Source organism: Psammomys obesus, unplaced genomic scaffold, assembly GCF_907164565.1.
Source record: "Psammomys obesus unplaced genomic scaffold, mPsaObe1.curated_primary_1811, whole genome shotgun sequence".
In the NCBI taxonomy this organism is placed as follows: Eukaryota; Metazoa; Chordata; class Mammalia; order Rodentia; family Muridae; genus Psammomys; species Psammomys obesus.
In genome coordinates, this window is record NW_026596079.1 from 17472025 (window position 1) to 17492813 (window position 20789).

At 41.7% G+C, this 20789-nt stretch overlaps 2 protein-coding genes across 5 annotated transcripts in view; one reads left to right on the forward strand and one right to left on the reverse strand.

The window, feature by feature from the left end:
• The window catches only part of Nsmce2 (NSE2 (MMS21) homolog, SMC5-SMC6 complex SUMO ligase), a 219189-nt gene extending 214742 nt beyond the window's left edge, over positions 1–4447 (reverse strand). For 2 of the 4 annotated variants that reach the window (XM_055626457.1, XM_055626460.1), the window contains exons 1-2: positions 4337–4441; positions 198–368 (exon numbers count right to left, since the gene is read on the reverse strand). In XM_055626457.1, the coding sequence (XP_055482432.1) occupies positions 198–354 (157 nt within the window). In that variant the 5' untranslated portion in view covers positions 355–368; positions 4337–4441. Of the gene's footprint in view, positions 1–197; positions 369–4336 lie in introns of all 4 variants that reach the window. The other 2 variants (XM_055626459.1, XM_055626458.1) reach the window with 2 other exon arrangements.
• A 72-nt stretch (positions 4448–4519) lies between these two features.
• Positions 4520–20789, forward strand: part of Washc5 (WASH complex subunit 5) — a 50466-nt gene continuing 34196 nt past the window's right edge. Inside the window, exons 1-7 of the mRNA XM_055626413.1 lie at positions 4520–4643; positions 11489–11798; positions 12238–12383; positions 13278–13362; positions 14292–14392; positions 16698–16890; positions 19069–19221. Of these exons, the coding sequence (XP_055482388.1) occupies positions 11613–11798; positions 12238–12383; positions 13278–13362; positions 14292–14392; positions 16698–16890; positions 19069–19221 (864 nt within the window). The 5' untranslated portion in view covers positions 4520–4643; positions 11489–11612. The remainder of the gene's footprint in view (positions 4644–11488; positions 11799–12237; positions 12384–13277; positions 13363–14291; positions 14393–16697; positions 16891–19068; positions 19222–20789) is intronic.

Consider the following 20789-nt stretch of genomic DNA (forward strand, 5'->3'; position numbering starts at 1 on the left):
GTCCAGGGCAGCTCTGGGTGGAGGATAACTGTACTACATGGCTATGAGATGTTACAGAATACAATGAAAAAAATGTGTCCAGTGGAATTAAACACCTATGCCAAGAATGCTTGAAGGGCATCCCTAGAATAATGCAACCACGCTGTTACCTCAAAGTAGACACTGGCACACACAAAAGGGTTTTAAACCTTACTTACTCTGAGTCTCCACAAGATCCAAGGCAACACTAGACACTGTATCCATTCCGGAGATGATGCAGGACTGGAAGTTTTTTAAGGAGGAGAGAGCTGACTCCACACCACTGAAGGATATGTAACGAGTAGAACCTGAATTTGTACTGGAACGCCCTGGCATCTTGAAAAGGTTAGCTAAAATTTCAAACACAACAGTAAGAGTTCTAAGTCAGAATAATTACTGTACAGGAAAAGCATGGCTGTAACATTCAATAATGACTGTATTCAATATCTGTGTGCTACACTGTTCCTGCATGTAGTACCCACAGGAGCACTGTGCCATCCTCTGGCCAGCAAATACACACACAATACAACATGGGGAAGGTAACTATCTTCATTTTTTTTTTTAAGGCAAATACCCTCTTTCTTGATGCTTTAAAGAACTTTATAAATCCCAGTTCTTAGAAACCTAACACATACAGAGGATAGAGAAAGGAAGGAAGGAAGGAAGGAAGGAAGGAAGGAAGGAGGGAGGGAGGGAGGGAGGGAGGGAGGGAGGGAGGGAGGGAGGGAAGAAGGAAGGTACTTAATAAGACAAGATTTTTTTAAACCTATAATTTTTAACTTACCTAATATATATGCATTTTGAACTCTGAAAAGAAAAAAAAATCTGTTTCTGATAACTCCCTGAGTTCTAATAGATTTACATCCGTAATTACCCCAGATTCAGTAAAAGCAGGATTTCCATATAGACCTTTCATTTTACAGTGGTTTATTTGCTATAGTTGTAGCTATTACTCTCATGTTAAACACACCCTTATCTATACTTCTAAACACCAACTCTTCAAACCTTTGGACTCCTTGCCTCTATCGACATATTTGCTTAATTCAAGAAACTTCTGAAATTCAAGCCATTGAAAGCAAACAGAAAAATACAGAGTTCACACTGGTTTTAAAATGACAAGCAGGCTGTTGCTAAAGCTGTGTGGCACTATAAAAGAATTTCTGTTTTTTAATCAGAGAGATATAACACGAACCCAGGCTCATGGGGCAACAGCAAGTCCTTCAGCACCTCTTTGGAAAGGAAGAAGCACACTATGGCGTTTTCTAGCTTCTGGTTCACAAATTGCATCAGAACTCACTCTCTTGTTCCTTTCAAGAGCAGAGAGCCATGCTGTATCCCCAGCACTCCCTCCTCTCACAGCACTAGCTTTACTTCACACATGGGCTGCTTCTGCAGTTTCTCTGGTATTACTTTCAATTAGAGATGGTCACTTATTCCACAAATAGGTATTGAAGGTCTCAGTATGTAAACTCTTAGGCTCAGGAAAAAAAAAGGGGGGGATTATGTTGCGGGTCATTTTAATGCTGACCCTTGGGATCTGGTTACATCTGTCCTTGTTTTGTAAACCTGCCTAAGTTATTATATCTGTTTGGCTCATTAAACAGCCTATGCCTGGGCAGGGCAGAATGGGTAGGGGTGGCTAAGGTTCCCAGGCTTCAGAGAGACTCACGGGAAACAGAGGGATGGGAAGAGAGGAAGAAGGGGGATGCCATGACGGGTTAGCTGAAGAAGAAACCATGTGGGGCCAGGAGGAACAACTCCAATAATGGTTTGAAAAGGCTCAGATAAAGAATAAAAGCAAATATTTGTAAGACTATGGATGGAAGATAGGACAGTTAAGGAGGATGGCATTGGATGGGGACTGGGAGATGGATGAAGAGGTGATTTGGACAGTGTAGGTAGACATATCTGCTTGGCCCAAGGCAAGTAAGGCAATTATAAAATTTAACAGGTGTCTATGTCTTATTATTTGTGATAGCGGGTTAGATAATACCATGTGATAATAATAGGAATAATAATAAACACTGAATAGCCCAACACCTATGGTGCTTACTTTTATCTTTGAAAGCTACCAGTTTAACATAAACATTTGAAATACCACTAATTGCTGATTCAAATAACTTGGGTAACAGTAAGTATCTTCTTAAATGCCAGGCAACTTCTCTGAACATGTGAATATAGTGGTTTTCAAGGGAAATACTCCAAGACTTTTATTTTCAAATACTACTTGGTTTATTCTAATTCAGTGGAAAACTCCCACATGCCAGGCAGTAGTATAAGCACTAGAAATATTCAGCCTCTGTTCCCCAGGAGCTCACTAGTTGGTAGGGGCAGATATACAAAAATCACTGAAACACAGGTTACTTGTAAAATGAAGAGACAGGTGAGACGTCTGGCTTAGCCCTCGAAATGAGGAAAAGGCGTGTAAGAGCACACAGCACAAAGAGCAAAGCTGAAGACCCTGATTGCTCTTTCACCGGGAAAGCATAAACCACCAAGGAGGTGCATCCCTCCCCACACACAGGCCTCAGTTCCTGCATTCTGTTTTCTTCTCATGTTGAATGAAATGACTGCGCCCATTCAAGCCATCTCCACTTTACATTAGATATTCTCCTTTCCTTCTCCAACACCATTCTCCACAGCAAGCCAATGGAATCTTTCTTTAATCTTAAAGAAAAGCATCCTCCCACCTACCCTTTTGATTACTTCCCATGCTGTGTGTTCATCCTGGCAGCAAAACTCTCCTATAGGCATGCCTCCGTATGTCTCAAAATCCTCTCTTTCAGTCCTTTCATGGTGTCTGCCAGGCTTCCATCTCTCCCACTTCCCTGGGCCTGCTCTAAAGGCCACTACTGTGATTCTTATGCCTTCTTAGGGAACAATATCTCTGTTTGCATTTCTCCAGACTCTCATCTCTTTCCGTCTCTTTCAAGTGAGCTGTCTAGAGTCCCATTTCACAACTGTTAATCCTCCCCACACCTCCGTGTGTACATAGTCTTCACTTCTCCGCCTCCTCTAATCTCAGCTATCTGCTAAGGTCTAAATGTTTGGGTCCGCATCCCCAAATGATATATTGAAATCCTATGTCCAAAGTGGTGGTATAGAAGATAAGGCCTTTTGGAGAAGTGAAATTAGTCCCCTAAAAAAGGATGTTCTGAGAACTCTCTTGCCTTTCTACCACCCAACAAAACAGCAAGTACATGCCAGTACAAACCAGAAAACATGTCTTCACCAGACACTGGATCTGATGGTAAGTTGGCCTTTGAATTCTCAGCCTCTAAAACTGAAAGACATTAGTTTCTGATGCCTTTAAACTACTAGGATATAGTACCTGGTTTATGGACACCTGCACATTCTAACACTATCCCAGGTTGGTTTAAGCTGGGGTTTGGAGTAGAAACATTTAACATCATGTGAGAACATTTTGGTTGTGGTGCTGGAGGGTGTGGGACATGAACTAGAATCCATGGAGCAGAGGCTAGATACTGATAAAATTCTAACTGGTACAGTACAGCCTCTCACTACAAAAAAAATCATCTGAGGACAAAATGTCATTTTAATATTGGTGAAAACACACCAATTTAAATCAATCTCTTCTTGGATCCTCTTTCCAACAACATTTATCTTTTTTGTCCCCATCACCTATAGCCTCCAAGACAATCTACACCAAAGTCAGGCATTGCCTAAGGGTCTCACCAAGCTATTGGGCTCAGGACACTATTTTGATTCCCTTATATTCCTGGAAGAGTTGCTGTCAGTTACGCCAATAATTAACGTAAATAGGAAAACAGTGTAACTACATGTTTCTGTACAGCATCACAGTAGGCATTGAGCAACCACGAAGTTAGGCTGCTGACTTGCTTCAAGTTGTATGGCGGGCTCATACGACTTCAGCAAGAGTTGTGTCTCCTTTTTCAAAATGCCAGCATGTATACATCCTTCTCTCTGAGGCTGTCCCTCACCCAGGGCTCCTTCCCTTCCACAGGGGATCTCAGTTCCTAACACTGCTAGTATGTCCATGCCCAACAAGGTACGGCCCCTCTTCGTTCACACCAAGGCTACTCCTCACCTCCACTTGCAAAAGTGAAATGGCACCTGTGGCCTTGAGTACAATGAACTACCTGTCCGTGTCTCTGTCTTTTAAAGTCAGTTGAATCAATCACACAGTGGTGATCTCCTCCACGAGAGGCGGCAGTGTGGATAACCTGCCACCGTCTCGCTGCTCCTGTGGAGAGACAGCCAGGCCCAGGTCGCCGGAGCTTAGAGGGAGGCGACAACGCCCGCCAAACTCCCGTCCACCGTGCCTTCTCGGTCTTACCTGGCTGCCCCACCTGGTTCGGTTGTATCTAGGAGAACGTCGCACGCTCAGGCCCCAATCACTTCCCTCAGCCCACTCCTACAGCGGCTGAAACTCCCCGCGCGCTCTGCGTCATCAGTCCGCGCCCGCGAGCGATCACATGATGCCCGGGCCACCGCCCCTCGGTCACGTGACGGGCTGGGGGAAACCGGAGCAGAAACCAGGGAACTGCCAGCGGGACCTCTACAGGTCCGGACTCTAGGATCCCTCGGACGGGAGAGGGGACCCGGGCGTCCGGTCCACGCGGCCGGCGTCGGGCGGCTGACAGGTGAGTCCGAAGCGCGCCTGCGCGTTCGCGGCTCTTTCCCTCCCCGTGGGCTGCTGCCACCCGGGCGGGGAAATCTAAGGCTTGCAGAGTTGGGGCGCCGTCCTTGCTATTCAGCCGTGGCTTAACGGAAATCGCTCTGGCGTGCTTCTTTGAAGCTTTAAGGGCGATGCTCAGCTGCTTGGCCCGGAGCTGAGCTTGCAAGTTTCTCCGAGCGGTGCCTTGCGAATGTGGTTTATTTTTCATTTACTCACGAGAAATCGAATAGTCACTGAAGTGAGGGTTTCTACACGCGCGAGAGGATTGAATGAAAGTTCTGTCAGGCACTGTGAGTTTGAGGAAGTTGCTCCTCTACATCCTAGTCCCCCTCACTCACCTGAGACATGGTGCCCAAGTCCTTTGTATTTGGTGGGGAGGAGGTGAGTTCACTGGGTCCCGGTTCTTCTATGATAGGGACATAAAAAGTTGGACTCCTGGTTTCTTTATAGATGAAGGATAGTGAAGGAGTTTTATTGCCTCCATCGACAACCAAAGACACGCTCCTTAGGTCAGCTGTTCTCAACCTGTGGGTCAAGGGACCCCTTTGGCAAGCCTCTGTCTCCTTAAATATTTACATCGTAATTCTGTATAATAGTAGCAAAATTACAGTTATGTAGTAGCAACAAAAAGAATTTTATGGTTGAGTTAATCACAGCACGTGTTAAAGGGTCGCAGCGTTAGGAAGGTTGAGAACCGCTTAAATGTTACTAAAGATAAATGCAGATTGATCCGGCTCATTCCAGAACTTTTCTGGGAGAGCATCCATTATGGATTTGAAAGTGTTGCTTTCTTTATGGAACTGAGGTTTTGTAAAAAAATAAAATAAAAATATATCCATCTTCTTTTGTCCTTTGGATCAGGGCAACAATGCTTTGTTTAGCACACTTTAATTTACTAAAGAAATTTTGTTCTGTACTTACTGGGAATCAGGATGTCATTCTTGAAAGCATGACCCTTTGACAAGGGGTTCTTCCTATACAGAAAATCAAGGTTCCGTACCAGTTTCCAAAAAATAAAGCTGCCACACTTTGTAACTTATAAAATAATATTAATAAGGGAATTAAGATCTGTGGTTTCATTCCATGCCATTAACAATACAGTTCAACCTAGAGTGAGAGTACTTGTGTTAGCAAGTTTTTTATTAATCCCTTGTGTGAAGGCAATCTCTAGAAAAACGATTTAATGGAAGGTCTTCTACAGTGTTTATTTGACTTCATTCAGGAAAAGGCTCAACTGAAAGCTATAGATACTTTTGTTTTAAATGGTAACATGATTAAGCATCTATAATGGTAGTCTTTTGATTCTGTTACCCCACACCAGTTTAGAAAATATCCTAGTTAAATAAGTTACAGGGAAAATATAACTAGTTTTGGTTAGATCTGGTATGTCGTAATGCAACCAGATGTGATAATGTAATTAAGTGATTTATTCTTTCATTTGATGTTGTCTTGACATCAGTCTTCAAAAATGTAGTGAGATGCTTGCATTGTAAGAGATTTTTTTAACTCAGTGTTCTTCATGTGGTGGAACAGATTACAAGCAATGATATTTCACTAGAAAGGGATTAATTGTAGTCGGTATTTTTCTTATACATTAAAAAAAATTCCTGTAAAAACACTTGTTTTAAAGCAAGTTTCAATGAAGCAATCACTTTAGTTAGTAAAGGCCGGTAAGTTTGTTGAACCATTGCTAAATATGTTTATTTTCTTGGGTCCTTTTAGAGTGACCAGTATGTTTTGTTTGTTTGTTTGTTTGTTTGTTTGTTTGTTTATATAGAGCCCCCACTATGAAGCTCTAGCTAGCCTGGAACGTACTATGCAGAAAGGCTGGCCTTGAACTCATAGGACTCTGCCTGCCTCTGCCTTTGGAGTGCTGAGATTAAAGGGGTGTGCCACCGTTCTCAACCTTAAAGTATAATCTTAAAGGCCAAGAGATTAACACACAAAGTCTTGATTTATATCATCATCTCAAGTCTGATCTTTCCTGAATGTGTACATGCAAGAGCTAGGTCTGTCTGTCTGTCCCTTGGGAGAGATGGAGAAGAGCACAGGTGTCACAGCTTTGCTTTAAGCTGTGTCTCCAAGATCCAGCTGTTTGTACTATGGTGTATGTACAACTAGGAGCAGCAGTTACACTTACTAAGCATAGCTTGGCCTTTGCTTTGTGAGGGCAAAGTTTTATCTTGTCTAACTTTGAGTGAGTTTAGTCTTCAGTAGACCTCAGTAGGTCATGATTTTGTTCATGATGGACTATTTTCCCCCTTTTCCTCTCTCATTTTCCATGTTAGGCCACATCAGTGCTGGGAAATGGAATTGCCTGAAGCTCAGCCTGTTACTAAGTAGTGTGGTTTAAGACACAGATAACAATGAGAATACTAAAAAGACTTGTTAAGAATGTGTACTGTAATGTGTAGTATAGGGTTCCGTAGTGAAAGAGTTCCGGGCAGCTATAGTGACTTCTCAGCATCCTTTGCTTGCAGACCTGATTCAGAACACCTCCATTAGTTTTGTTCACCCTTCTCCAGACACCCTAGCCACCCTACTGTTCCTTAGCACTGTCTTAGTCACCTTTTTATTGCTGTGAAGAGACACCATAACCAACACAATTCATAGAAGAAAGAACTTATTGGGGGCTTATGGTTTCAGAGGATGAGTCCAAAACCACTGTGGCAGAGAACACAACAACAGGCAAGCATTGGACTGGAGCAGTAGCTGAGAGCTTACATCCTAATCCACAGGTATGAGGTAGAGAGAGAAAGCTAACTGTACTAGTGTGGGCTTTTTATTTTAAACTGCCAACCTCACACACACACCCCCCGCCCCGACACAGCTTCTATTCCTTCCCAAACATTTTTACTACCGGAGGACCATTCTTATTCCAATCACAAGGACAGCTGGCCCAAGTCTGTCCTGGACTTTCATACTTACTTATAAGCTGTGTATAGAATGCCTTCCTTCTGGATCTGATCATTATCTATTGATGTGGAACTAACTTCCCCACAGCCTAGTAGCTTAAGTCACTCTCTCTTTCTCTCTCTCTTTCTCGCTCTTTCTCTCCCTACCTTCCTCCCTCTTTCTCCCCCTCTACTCCCCCCCCCTCTCTCTCTCTCACACACACACACACACACACACGCATGCACTAGGATCTTTACACAGGACTCTCACATTCAGTGACCACTTGCTCTCCCAGAACTAGGAAGCTAAAGAGAGAACCCAAAACGAAACTCAGTCTTTTTGTAATCTTACTTCTGAAATGGTGTCTGCAGTCATGTCTGTTCTAGGGGAGATTCCATAAGTCATCCCAAACTCAAGATAAGGAGCCTGTCTAGAGCATGAGTAACAGGAGTCCTGCAGAGGTCATTGGAGACCATTTAGAAGCTCGTAACCATTCCCAGATATGCTTACTGGGTGTTCCCTCTCCTCTTTTTGGTCTCTGTTCAGACATCATTTTATCAGAACAACTCTATATAATCCAGCGTTTGTTCCATCTTTTAAAGCAGGTTTTTCTTTACACCACTTATCATAGCCTATATGTGTTGGTTAATTTATATGTCCTACTCTCAATGCTGTATAAACGTCATGATAACTGGAGTTCGGTGTTACTCACTATTATATCCTCTGGGTAAATAGTTGCTGAATAAGTGAACTGCATTAGCAACACATAAGCAGTTATAGAACACATAAAAGCAGTTATAGAAGTAAGTAGTTCCATAATTGAATCAGCAAACCAGTAATATCATCAAGAATTTATGTTCTTTCTATCCTTTTGCACCACAATCTGTTGGTTCTTGCCATTGCCCCCACTCCAACCCTACCTAAAATAGGTAACTCAGTCTTTGCAGCTCCCAAAATCAAGTGTTTCCTAGACAACATTCAAAGACAGGAAGCAGGAGATCAATCAGGGCAAGGGAAAAAGTTCCCTTTCCCACTTCTCCCCTTTTATCTGAAGGTAAAAACTACTTCCTAGAAGCCCCACCATAGACTTTCTCTTAAATGACATTGTTCTAAAACCAGATCACATGTATAATAAGAGCTTCAAGGGAGGTAGGAAAGTAAGAGTCTGGCCACTTTGTCTTTTACAGTGAGAAAGGAGATGGGCACAGGAAATATCATTGAGGAGTGAACTACGAGTTGTTGCCTTTATATACTACCTGATGAAGACATTTCTAAATATTGAATCAATGGTAGAGACTTCCAAGAGAAATATAGAAAACTGGTTACATAGCTTCTCAGTAATTGATAACCATAACAGATAGCTCATAACAGAAGTGAACTTGCTGGAAACACTGAGGAACGTTCCATGGCTGTAAAGGTCACCCTCTCGTGTGCTCTCAGCAGCCTTTCTATATTCTAATTTTGCCTACAGTGAAGGCCTCACTATTAAATTATTCATCATTTGAGTCTCTGGTGTTAGAAGACTACACATTAAGGTAGAAGTTATTGGCGAATTTAGTAATGTTCTTCACTCAAAAACTCCCGAAGTATCAATTATATTTGGTTCTTGGTTTTATTCATCACCTCCCTACTGTTGATACCAACAGAAAGGGAAGTACAAATTTGGGGACCAGTAGACTTCCTGAAGCTGAAATATGAAGCTGGCATCTTAGAAGGCAATAGATAATGATATAGCTAAGTGGATTATATTTTGTGAATCAAGCCTTTGCATCCATACCTTGCCCATTGTTCTGTTAGGCAGTTGCTTTCTTTATCTATCCTGTGAGGTCTTTTGAACATTTCTGAACTCAATCCTGTCTCTTCCTTCTGCATTTCAAACCTGTCTTCCAAATTATTTGTCACAGAAAAGGTCTTAATTGTTATATTCTAAAATACGTCTTTTTATAGCTTCTGGGTTACTTTCTTGCACTATAACTTCCTAGAACTTCAACTTACTGAATGTCACCCAGCCTAATCAGAACAGTCTCCCAACTGCAGTCAGTAAAGAGCCCAGGCTGCCGGGCAAATGGGTATCCCCATAGTCATCTTGACCACACTTTTAAGCACTTCATCTCTTGTACAGATTCTTTTCTGTAGTACGTTCTGCTCAGCTCACTGCAGACTGCTCATAGAGACAGAGATCACTTTCTATAGTCTTCATATTGAATCACATTGCATACAAAGATTAACATCGTAAACCTCCTGTATATTTAATGCAGTTCTCCTCAAGACCAGTGTGGTGGTTTGAATAAAAATGGCTCCCATAGTCACATAGAGAGTGGCACTTTTGGGAGGTGTGTCCTTGTTGGAAGAACTATGTCACTGAGGGTAGGCTTTGAGATTTCAGAAGTTCAAGTCAGGCCTGGTGGCTTGCTGTCTCTTCCTGCTGCCTGGAGATCCAGATGTAGAACTCTCAGCTACCTCACCAGCACCATGTCTGTCCCATGCTTCTCATCATGACAACAATGGACTAAACTTCCGAACTGTAAGCCAGTGCCAGTTAAATGTTTTCCTTTATAAGAGTTGCCATGGTCATGGTATCTCTTTATAGCAGTAGAAATCCTAACTAAGACAACCAGTCATCTTCCACTCTTTAATGTTTCTGGCTTCACATCAGAATTATCGTGGGGAACTTCTTATAAAAAAGATGCTTAGGGCTGCCTCCACCCTGCATAGCAGAAACTCTACAATTCTAGGTGATTGTGTTATACAACCAGGCTCTGAACCACTGCACTCTTCAAAACATTGCATTCTTCAAAACATCTTCGCCTCAACATGACAAAGAGGCACTCAGAACAGGGTGGTTGGATGAGAAGATGGATCTTTGCCTTCAAAAACTTTCAGAACAGTGAGCTGTTAACCTCAGTTGCAGAAGTTTGTATGCTGGGTGGTAAATCACCCTTAGTGTACTAGAATAAAAGACAAATGAGTAGTTATTTCTGCTTACATGCTGAATTATGTATTTATAGGCCACTTTGGTTTAGTATTGATACATCATTTTCATAAGATTATAGAAACTGGTATCTAAATTTTTATCATTTATTTATGCATATGTGTGCACATCTGTATGTATGTTGTTGGGGCCAGGGGGGTGATGCCCATGGAAGCCAGAAAAGAGCGTTGTATCTCTGGGAACGGGAGTTAAAGATGTGAGCTTGTGTAGGTGCTAGGAACTTTGTAAGAATAGCAAGTACTGTGGAACCATCTCTCCAGCCTCTGAAATTTTAAAAGGAATTGTGGACATGTTTATACCTGTGGGTCCATTGGATAAATGCATCAAAATGATGTACAGGGATGTCTCTTGACTTGTAGTGTTTTCAATTACTTGTGAAAATATAAAATAGTAGGATGTTTGTATGCAGTTAGGTTATACCAGAGCCATGCATGCCCAGTAGCCCCCATTCTGGCTCAAAGATGAGCTGTACTTTTTTTTTTTGTGTGTGTGTGTGTGTGTGTGTGTTTGTGTGAAGCAAGCAAAGGCCTGAAGAAAAAAAAAAAAAGGCCAAGAGTGTGGTTCTAGCAGAGGTCCTGTGGTGGCTAATCTTTATTTTCAACCTACCTGGCTTTGGAATCACCCAGGAGACACATCTGTTGGTCTGCCTTTAGGAATATTTTCAGAGATATTTCACTGAGAAGGGAAGATGTAACCTAAATATGGGTGAGATTATTCCGTAGGCTGGAGTTCCAAGCTGAATAAGAAGGGGAAAAGAAGGAGGTAACCTGACCACTAACATTCCTTTCTCTCTGAATATTGGGGAATAAATGCCTTTTCCTCATACCAGAACTCACTGCATAGTTTTCAGGAGTTGTGTATGTATTTCAAAAGCATGTACACATATTTAACAAAATTGTTAACTTCTTTTTTTCCCCATGTAGGTTCTTTAATGGAGCAACCATTTGTTCCACCGACCTGGCTTCTCCTCATGATCCACAGGCCCTAGCTCTGAAGCCAGTTAGTCATTCCCACCCTCCAGGTGTGGAATAGCCGGTCACCCTCACGATGTTGGACTTCCTGGCTGAGAACAACCTCTGTGGTCAGGCAATCCTGAGAATCGTTTCTTGTGGCAATGCCATCATTGCTGAGGTGCTGCGGCTGTCCGAGTTTATTCCTGCTGTATTCCGGCTGAAAGACCGGGCTGATCAGCAGAGATATGGAGACATCATATTTGACTTCAGCTACTTTAAGGTGCTTTTCTCTGTGGCCTTGGTATTCCTGTTCTTTCTATAAAAGGAGCTCTTCTCTGGGAGCCATGAGGCTTGAAGTTGTCAAATAATTACAGGGCATTAAAAGGACAGCTTTTCAATCAAAGTTAACATCAACTCCTAACGTGAAAATAATAGAAGGAAAGGTACTGTATGGAAAGTCCTAGTGCAGTATAAACCAGTTAAAGCAAACAACCTATAACGTAATGCCTTTTACCTTAAAATACGTTTAAAAGCATGCTAATCATAGTTAAGATTCACCCAGAGGGATTTTTATTCTAGGCTTGCTTTACCCTCTTTCTGTTGTTCTGTTTGAATTTTGATGTATAAGAACCATAAAGCACAATTTTAAGACAACCTGGAAATGTTTCCAGCAGATAAGCCATCACTGACTTTTAACACAAGTGTGTTTCCCTTCTCAGGGTCCGGAGTTCTGGGAAAGCAAACTGGAAGCCAAACCTGAACTACAGGATTTAGATGAAGAATTTCGGGAAAATAACATAGAAATTGTGACCAGATTTTATTTAGCCTTTCAAAGTGTGCATAAATACATCGTAGACTTAAACAGGTATTGAAGGATTTTGTAACAGCTTGTTCTGGTGGGATAGCAGAGAAGATGGGACCCAGCGGAACATTGTGCCTCTCTCAGTTCCACAGTTAGCTCACCCATGCCACCCATCATCACAGTTTCATTATAATCTCCCATTCTTGTGAAGGGTTATGATAAGTTTGCTCAGCTATGTCCTCTAGCTTTCATCCCTCAGTTTGTGATTATATTCTAACACTTTAGATGCAAAGCTAATTTAGAAACTAACCTTTATCGTTCTAAGTTTTTTGTTTTGTTTTGTTTTGAAATAGGCTTTTAGGGGGCTGAAGAGGTGGCTCAGAGGTTAAGAGCATGGCTGCTCTTCCCAGAGGTCCTGAGTTCAAGTCCCGGAAACCACATGGTGGCTCACAACCATCTATAATGAGATCTGCCCTCTTCTGGCATGCAGGTGTACATACAGACAGAACATTGTATACATAATAAATAAATCTTTAAAAAAGAAAAAAGAAATAGGCTTTTACTGTGTTTTGCATGTGAATTTTGAATTTACAATCCCCCTGCCTCTGCCATCAGTGGGAAGACAAGCCTGTTCCACCAGGCCTGGCTCATATTAGCATTTCTTAAGAGTTTACCAGTTCATCATCCTTTAGTCACCGTTCCATGTTCCTATGCTGTTGCTTCCGAGCTCCTGCTGTTCTGTAGCTCAGGAGCAGAAAATGTTCCTTTGACTTGGAATAGCTGTCAGTGTTAACCTGTGGCCCCAAGTCACTCATAAGACACTAAGGTTCATAAACATAGCAAGGACTAGCAGAACTGAAGCCAGAATGCCTGCTGTCCTGCCTTGTCTCCAAAAGGCCTTTCCTCAAAGATGTTACCTGCTTACCTTAATACCTTGGCCTGGCATTTCACTTCTAGATACCTCGATGATCTCAATGAAGGAGTTTATATTCAGCAAACCTTAGAAACTGTGCTTCTTAATGAGGATGGAAAACAACTTCTGGTAAGTAATAATGACTGTAAAGTACAAATTCAAGAATATGAAACAGCTGGACATGTGGCGCATGACTTTAATCCCGTCACTTGGCAGACACAAGTGGATCTCTGTGAGTTTGAGGCCAGCCTTGTCTAGACAGCAAGTTCCAGGACAGCCAGGGCTAAATAATAGAGAGACCCTGTCATCATCACCATAAGTAGCATCAATATATAAAGAATCCTAATCCTCAATGAAAAGAAACTAGTTTGGTAATTATCTTCTGAGTTTAGAATGTGTGGGTATTGAATGAAATTACTAATGGAATAAAGATCCTGTTGGGTATGAGCCTCCTTTGTGTAAGAAGTCCAGTCTTATGCATCCACGACATCAAGCTGGTACTTTGTACATGGTGACATTTAAGAAATGTCTGTTAGAGCCAGTGTGGTGGCCATGTCTACAACCCCAGAACTTGGGAGGCAGAGATAGGAAGCTTAGTTCGAGGCCATCCTTATTCATAGAATTGAGATTCCATTTTTGTATCTCAAGCAAAATAATCACTAGGAATTAAAAATTTTTTATAATTTATTTTATGTGCATTAGGTTTTGCCTGCATATATGTCTGTGTGAGGGTGTCAGATCTTGGCGTTACAGACAGTTGGGAGCTGCCATGTGGGTGCTAGGAATTGAACCCAGGTTATCTGGAAGGGCATTCAGTGCTTGTAACCACTGTGCTGTCTCCAGCCCCCCAGGAATTAAAATTTATTTTTTAGTCAGATTTTAGAGCTCTTTCTGCACAGAAGCTGAGAGCCCTTTGTAGAAAAAAAATACATTTACCTTGAAATATAAATACAACTTTCAGAAGGAATGTAGCCAAAATGATCATTTGTACATTGTCGACGTCACTCTTTGCACAGAAGTAGTCTTGCAAGTTTGGCCATTGTCCTTTCTCTTCATAGTGTGAAGCTCTATACTTGTACGGAGTAATGCTGCTTGTCATTGACCAGAAGATTGAAGGAGAAGTCAGAGAGAGAATGCTGGTTTCTTACTATCGATACAGGTATTCCTGGCCGAGCCTGCATACGCCCAAAATGCTGCTCTGAATGAAGTGCACTTGCATGCTCCCGTACCATTGGGAACAGTGGCCTGTGGTGCAGGATGCTCAAGTACATACATCTTCTGAGCACACTGAAAGAATATAGCTGTTCCCTTCTATGTATTATAATTAACAGATTACACTCCATGAAAACAATGTACTACATACAAAATGCTGTATCTAAGATTTAGCAATATAGAGACCGTCAGGGCCCTGATGATAATGCAGTTGTCTTATAAAACAGGAATCTGAACTTGGAATACTTTAACTTGAGGATAAATGTTAAGGAATTTTGAAATTCTTAACAAGTGTTCTTTTTCTTTGAAAGTTGACTTTTTCAGGTTTCAAACAAGACCCCTTAGCACACATAAAGAAACGAAGAAGCTTTCTGTTATCTTTCTAATGTGACCGAAAAGCTATCATTCTGGATCAGGTTGAGAGTGGATTTTCACCCCATAAATGCATAGACACAGAAACAACATCCCAGGTCTGGTGTTACATGAGTCTGCAGAGCTGTGTGGCTGCAGGAAGTAGGGTTCTAAGGAGCCACCTTGACAGCTTTTTAATCTCAGCCCTTTCCGTACAGGTTCTCAGTCTTTCGAAGAAATGTGTCCCAAAAAATGGATATATAGGCCTAGAGTAGTGGCTTAGCACTTAAGAGTATTTGCAAACTTCTAGAAGACCTGAGTTCATTTCCCATTATCCCCACCAGGCAGCTCACAACCACCAATCCCTCTAGCTCTGTAGGATCCAGTGCCCTCTTTTGACCGCCACAAGTATCTGCACACACACAATAAGTCTAAAAAAACAAATGCTGTTTTAAAGGGCACAGTACATATACACAGGAAATAAACAACCCTGCATACAATTTAATGTCAGAAACCATCTCAGGGAAGAAATGGCCAATAAGAAGGGGCCATTTATAAATTTAGGATAAAGATATGATGAGTAGAAATCACAGGATTGACCAATGACAGGGCCTCCACAGAGGGATTTTGTCTTCCGCACCTGCTGGCCCTCTGCCTCCTCTAAATTGACCTGGAGCACCTCCTATAGCCTGTTTCTTTTCAAATTTATGTTTCTGGAGGGATTTTCCACTGCTGCAGATCATTCATTCACGTCCATTTGTCCATTTATTGTCTTACATCCATGTTTGAAATGTGAGTCACCCGGGGCCTTTTGGAAAAGATCAAGTGTGAGGGTGAAACTTGAATGGCCTTGCCTCTACTTCTGCAAGTGAGAAGCAAAAACTAAATACTGTGAGGACAAAGAAAAGAAAAGTGTTTACTTACGGACCTTAACTTTGAAAACTCAGACCTTGGCCTTTGGGTAACAGGATCCCTGGAATGTGAGCTCCTTTGTTAAGGGGACACTGCGGCAGCTCAGTAGTGGTGAAGGAGATCCTGATATCAGATATAAGGTTATTTACAATGAATTCATGCCTTACAGAGTCACTATTCTAGCATGAAAAATTCCAGATATTTTTACTAGATCTCTGCAGCTTGCCAAAAAAGCTAAGTAGTGTAAAGCCACATTAACATATTTTTAAAGTTTTTTTAGTATGGAAAATGTTGGCTGAATTTCATATTCTTTTTCCAGAATTCTAAAACCTAAGGAACTCTAAAAAATAATTATATAACCTTGGGTGTGCTGGTGCACACCTGTGCTCCCAGCGCTTGGGACGCAGAGGCAAAAGGTAGACTAGTATTTGAGACTAGCTGGGCGTCATAGTAAGACCCTGTCTCAACAATTCGGAATGTGCACACACGTTCATACACACACACAATCTATCTGTGCATACATATGCATACACCTTTACACATGTACTCTGTGTCACACATTTCTCAGTCAGACCTGACCCTGAAATCATTTGGAGTCCAGACATACCCAGAACAGATGTAGGCTGTCTGTCATCCTCATTTATCTTATTTCTGTAAGCTAACTTTACTCTTAATATCCACTGACCTTGAGACACCAACTCAAACCCTGCTGTGGTTTTCTACAGTGTATTCCAAATACTGTATTGCTTTTTATATTTGGAAAATATGATAAGACAAACACAGCTCCAAAGATTTGGAAAGTAGGTTGTAGACCTTTATAGAGAACCGATACCTACCCTTCAAATAGGTTTTTCAAATGTATCCTTTTGAATTACAAGTCTCTAATGGACCCATTGTTCTTTCTGGATGGAGTCCTTCCCTTTGTAACTTACATGTTGCTAATATATGATTTCTTTGCTTCTTTTGTTTCTCATATGAACTTGACTCAGTGCTGCTCGCTCTTCTGCTGATTCAAATATGGATGATATTTGTAAGCTGCTACGAAGTACAGGGTATTCCAGCCAGCCAGGAGCCAAAAGACCACCCAACTACCCTGAGAGCTATTTCCAGAGAGTGCCCATCAACGAAACCTTCATCAGCATGGTCATTGGACGCCTGAGGTCTGATGACATTTACAACCAGGTAGGAATCAGAGGGCCTTAATAATTTAAAAAGTGAACTTACCTTACTGCTTGGTTTCTCCTTTTCTTCTTTCTTCGTCCAGTGAGTCAAACAGCAGCTAGAAACTATTTGTAAAAGTTTTTGAACAGTGCTACAGAGTCAAGGAAAGGAGCTGAGAGAAGATGGGATGTGAGCGGTTGGAAAGAAGGTGCATTCCTTTAAGTCATCCGTTCAAGAGACAGTTATTGAGTACATAATCTGTTCATTCGTGGCTCAGTCCAAAGAAGACAGGCTCTGCTCCCTATCCTGGGTGGACTTATGGCTTAGGAAGGGCCACCAGATGGGTGACGTGAGGGAAACCTGTGGTGACAGGATTGCCGCCAGTGACAGAGTGCAGCAGAAAGAGGGGCAGTCTAGACAGAGCTGGCAGCCTGAGCAGGCCTAGGAAGATCCTACAGCATCTTAACATCAACTCACATTCCTCACTAGTGTCTACATCACTAAAAAGAGCCCGAAGAGCACTGCTGTGCTGTGGCTTCTCTTCAGTTGGAGGAACTCTTGCTTCCTTGCTCAAGGGAGTTACCACTTGACTTCATTCTGAGGGGGAAAAAATCATGATTTCCTGTGTATCTATATTAACACAAGTTAGGATGTCATTGTCATAGAGCAAATCTGCTCTGGGACACCTCTCTTTGGTGACCAGTTCCTTTTTTTATATGAGTATATTAAGTGGAAATAAGACTTTTTGATTCTTGGGTTTGGGTTTTTGTTTTGGTTTTTTTTTTTAATGTTTGAAATCAGGCACTATGTACAGATACAACGTCTTTATACTTTTTGTTACCATTTGCTGAGAATTTGCTCTAGGCCAGCCTCACAGAAGGTTTGTTCACATACCATTTGCTCTGTTGCACATGACAACATGACAATCCTACAGAGTGGACATCATTATCTCCATGTTGCTATGTAGGAAAAGACTTGGATACCTTCACGAGTTTTCTGCAGGTCACACACCTGAACAGCAGAACCACAGTTTGAATTCAGATGTGCATGGAATCATAGTCCATGCTATTTCCTCACCATCCCTCACCACACTCTTCTCCTTACTCAGTTTGTGGCTCATTTCTTACAGTGGTGTGTTACAGTTTCTCCTTCCATTGTGGCCTTCGTTAACAGAAGAGTCAAGCTGAGTTTGCTTGTATTCCTGGTTCTGACTGGTTAATTAGATTCTCTTGTTTCTTGATATTTAGAAAGAGGCCTGAAAAGTAGTTTCTACAAAAATTGAAGCTTAGGGGACAGCCTCATCCACAGAGAGCCTACCACAGAGGGCCTCTGAAAGACTCTACCCAGCAGTGTATCAAAGTAGATGCTGAGGCTCACAACCAAACTTTGGGCAGAGTACAGGGAATCTTAGGAAAGAAGGGGGAGATAGAAGGAGGAGCTCCTGGAGGGAACAGGAGCTCCACAAGAGGAGCAACAGAACCAAAAATCTGGGCACAGGGGTCTTTTCTGAGACTGATACTCCTAACAAGGACCATGCATGGAGATAACTTAGAATCCCTGCGCAGAAGTAGCCCAAGGCAGCTTAGTATCCAAAGAGGGTTCCCCAATAATAGTACCAAGGACCATCTCTGACATGAGCTCATGAGCTTGCTCTTGGATCATCTCCACCTGAGGGGGGAGTATCCTTAACAGTCCACAGAGGAAGACAAAGAAACTAGTCCTGATGAGACCTGATAGACTATGGTCAGATGAAAGGGGAGGAGGACCTCCCCTATCATTAGACTAGGGGAGGGGCATAGGAGAAAAAGAGGGAGGGAGAGTGGGATTGGGAGGGGATGAGGAAGGGGCTACAACTGGGATACAAAGTGAATAAACTGTAATTAATAAAAAATAAAATAAAGAAACTCCATTGGAATGATGGAAGAATTTCTTGATGGACAAATAGAAAGTGATAAAATTGTGGTTTTATTTAATTGAAGTCCATCAGTTCTGAGAGATTGTCCTTGTATGATAGGAAAGATAAAAAAAATGGCGACAAGCACACAGTGCAGGGTTAAGACATTCTCTTTTTGTAAGGAAGGCACTGAACTACAGTAGAGTCAGGTCACGAAAGGAAGAGAATGTGGGTTCTAGATAAGAACAGAGCTCCCGGGGACTGTTGGCTTCAAGCATGTGTTATGGGCTGCTGTTGTGTTGCAGGTCTCTGCCTATCCTCTGCCAGAGCACCGTAGCACTGCCCTGGCGAATCAAGCTGCCATGCTGTACGTGATTCTCTATTTTGAACCTTCCATTCTTCACACCCACCAAGCAAAAATGAGAGAGATCGTGGATAAGTACTTTCCAGATAACTGGGCAAGTATTCCTCCCTCTTTTGTAAATTTGTCACAGAACTAGCTTCCTGGGGCCAAGTATGTTATACACAACTAGAACCCAAGCTTAGTGTGCAGAGGCAGGGGGATCAAGAGCTCAGGGTTATTTTAGGGGACATAGTGACTTGAAGGCCAGATTGGGTGGGTACAAAAATGAGGAGGACCTGGGAGGAGTTAGAGAAAGAGAAAAACATAATCAAAGCATATTGTATGGAATATACTTTTTAATTTAAAAAAAAATTAAACAGGAGCTGAAGACATGGCTCAGTAGTGAAGAACACTGGCTACTTTTTCCAGAAGTTTGGAGTTCAATTCCCAGCAACCACATGGTGGCTCACAACCATCTATAATGGAATCTGATTTCCCTCTTTTGGTGTGCATGAAAACAGAGCACTCATATACATAAAACAAATAAATAAATCTCTTTTTTGTTGTTTGTTTGAGACAGGGTTTCTCTGTGTAGCCTTAGCTAGCCTAGACTCACTTTGTAGACCAGGCTGTCCTCAAACTCACAGAGATTTGCTTGCTTCTGCCTCTTGAGTGCTGGGATTGCAGATGTGAGCCATAATGCCCAGCCCAAATAAATAAATCTTAAAAAAAAATTTAAACAGAACTCTTTTTTTTTTAATTTCTTTTATTTATTATGTATGTTTCCATGTGTGGAGATCAGAGGACAGCTTGGGGAGTCTTTCCTTCTACTATATGGGTCCCAAGGATTATCTCGGGTCCTTAAGCTTGTTTGCCTCCAGAGCCACCTTTTCATCCCTATTCTTTTGCCTTTCACCCAGAAGCCGAAAAATGTTATAAATAACTGGACACAAAAATCACTGGAGCAAAATTGTCCTATGTAGTGAGAGTTTTATGAATCATGATGTGAAGAACTACCCAGTTAGTAAAAAAATTCTAAGCAAACACAGCAATATTTTTCTTAAAATAGATACTCTGAAAGTAAAACTATATATTGAAATGTATTCTTAATTTGGCTATTGAGAAAAGCCAGGGTTGTTCATTCTTTCTGTTTTATAAATAAAGGTCAGCTATTTATGAACTTAATCTAGCAGAGTTCACCTAATTAGTCAAATTTTAAATAGAAACTTCACTTTCACAGCTAAGTTTTACCTATAAGATGACTATGCTAGCTCTCTTGAGGTTTAGATTACTGTAGGGATGTCCTTATAACATGTAAACTTTGTTTCATGTAAAACTGTTGACATACATATTACATATGAAATGTTCTAGAGCAAAGAGCTTTTAGGGTAATGCAGTGAATTGCCTCTGGTATTAGGCCTTTGAATCAACCAGTCAGGTATAATGTCTTAGGCAGGTTTACACAACAAGGCTAGGTGTATTGAGCAGTAACCAGATCTTAATTATAATTAAGCATTAATTTAAAAGATGCATTTAGCCCTGGAGGTGGTGGTGCTTGGGTGGTGGTGGTGCACACCTTTAGTCCCAGCATTCAGGGAGGCAGAGGCAAATGGATCTCTTGAGTTCAAGGCCAGCCTTGTCTGGAGTGAGTTTCAGTACAGCCAGAACTACATAAAGAAACCC